The following is a 2300-nucleotide window of genomic DNA, read 5'->3' as shown; positions in this document are numbered from 1 at the left end:
GGTCAGATAAGGTATCCCACAAAATTCTAGCTTCAGAGTCAAGGAAAGAATCAGACCACTTTTCATTGATAAGAACTCTATCCAATTTAGAATAAATCCTGGTTTCTGGATGTTGATTATTTGACCAAGTAAAAAATGACCCGTTAGACTTTAATTCATTCAATAAGACAGACGCTCTCCATTGGCTACTATCAGCCAAATCCGAGTCAGTGATCTCACGACCCCCTATACGATCACCATAGTCAAATAAAGCATTAAAATCCCCCACAACCAGCCAAGGAGCCACTGAAGCCTGGGGACACACCAGATGAGGCCAGAGCAGCTTTCTTTCTTCCAAAGTATTCCTACAATAAACAAATGACAGCCACGTTTGGTGCATAGAACCTTTTATCCTAACTTCACAATGAACAAGTTGGTCTATGACCTGAATAACATTTACTTGAATAATATCTTCCCTCCAAGCTAGAAGAATCCTTCCTTCAACCACCTCATTGCTAAACCATTTCCAACCAGCAAACAGGTTCATCATCATCTCCTCAATTTTTTTATATTTCATTTTAGTTTCAAGAAAACCTCCCAAACTAATTTTATTAACAATACAGAATTCCAACAAGGATCTTTGCTTGTTCCTGTTATTTAGACCCCTGACATTCCAACACAGAACATTACATCCCTCCATTAGAAGATTGAGGATCATGTAAATTCCTTTTTTTTAACCATCTCCTTGCTCTCCTGTAAGAGACTAAACTTGTTACCCCTCACTGTCACGTTGGCAGCAGTTTTTAACTTAACCCCTCCAACTCTCTTTGGAGTAGACCAAGATAGATCCTGCTCAACAGAAGCATTACCAGTATCCTGAATTGAAAGGTCTCTGCTATCAATACCTGTCTTCAACTCCCGTGTACTAGCCAGAGTACTACCAGTTTTCCCCTGCTGACTATCCTTGCCTGCCATCTGAGTGCCAATTGACCCATCCACAAGACCTGCCTCACTCTGAATCTTAGAAACATCAGAATCCTCTATTCCAGCATTATTGACTACCTGTTTAGGCTTCCATTGAACCTCCTGAGACCTTTTGCAGTTAGAGGCACCATGACCCAAGTTCTTACAACAGGAACAACGAGTGGGCAACCATTCGAATTCTATAGGTTGCTCCATCAACTGGCCTTTCTCATTTAAAAAACTAATACACTGGGGAATTTTATCAGATATTTCAACATCTACAAGAACTCTAGAAAATTTCACCATAGATTTGTCCTTGGTTACCTTATCCATCATCATAGGTTTACCTATTGTACTAACTAGGGCACTTAGAGTTTTAAGTCCCCAATATTGGAGACCTAAATCTGGCAACCTTACCCAAACCGGCACTGACTTTACCAATCGCACTTTATCCAAATCTGTCGACCATGGCCTCAGTAAAACTGGCTTCCTGTCAAAATGAACAACACCAGCTTCCAAAACCAAATCTCTAGTAACTTCATCCTTGAATTTAACAAGTGTGTATCCTCCATTCATGCGTGCTATTCTCTCTATACCCAGCTTACCCCACATACGATTGATGAATCCTTCAAACACAGATAATGGAGGGTTGGCACCCAAGACTACACAGACCATAGCTGACTGCCAAAAAGAAGCCTCCACTTCTATCTCTTCTTTATCAACTTGAGCAATTAATTGACCATCACGAATCAAGGGTTCCTCATAATTGAGTCGAACACCTCCCCTTGCAGCAAACGTGTCTTGAAAACGTGACCATTTATCTTTAGCTAGTTCTTGAAATTCTTGTTCTTCGGCTTCCACCACCCACGACCTGGACTCAACGTTAACTTCAAACTTGGTCTGACTACCGGGGACCTGAGAGAGATCCTCCCCCGCCTCCTAGAAATTATCAACCGTATCTGCAAAAAATTCCTCAACAGATTCTCCAATCACTTCATCTTCAACCTCCACCCGCTCTTGATTAACTCTTCCTGCACTGATCGCTGACGGAGAAGCTTTAGATCCAGGCTTCTGATTGATTCGCTTGCGCCTCGCCATCGGGAGCAAGAAACCAGTCGCACGCCTTTCCTAGCATTGACTTAATTTCTATCGTCATTGTAGGGATGAGTCTATAGAAGGTCCATCTATAACCATCTATCCTAAGAACCATGTTAAGAAGTCTAGTGAACACCTACCGTAGGAAGAGAAATCAAAGCGTCATGAGGCCCCACTAAACTCAAACCTTGTTAAATCAACGGTGGAGATCAAATTCAAATTTTTAAAACTCATTATTAAATATTTTAGTATTTTATTCTTTT

At 41.1% G+C, this 2300-nt stretch overlaps 1 protein-coding gene across 1 annotated transcript; it reads right to left on the bottom strand.

The window, feature by feature from the left end:
- Positions 1–693: 693 nt before the first annotated feature.
- LOC133825453 (uncharacterized) lies at positions 694–2040 on the bottom strand. The gene is made up of 2 exons (XM_062258391.1): positions 1936–2040; positions 694–1881 (listed from the first exon to the last, which is right to left on the bottom strand). Exons 1-2 carry the CDS (start codon positions 2038–2040, stop codon positions 694–696), a joined length of 1293 nt encoding a protein of 430 aa, XP_062114375.1.
- Positions 2041–2300: the final 260 nt, after the last annotated feature.

This window comes from Humulus lupulus, chromosome 3 (genome assembly GCF_963169125.1).
Source record: "Humulus lupulus chromosome 3, drHumLupu1.1, whole genome shotgun sequence".
Classification (NCBI taxonomy): Eukaryota; Viridiplantae; Streptophyta; class Magnoliopsida; order Rosales; family Cannabaceae; genus Humulus; species Humulus lupulus.
This window is presented reverse-complemented; position numbering and strand designations above follow the sequence as displayed.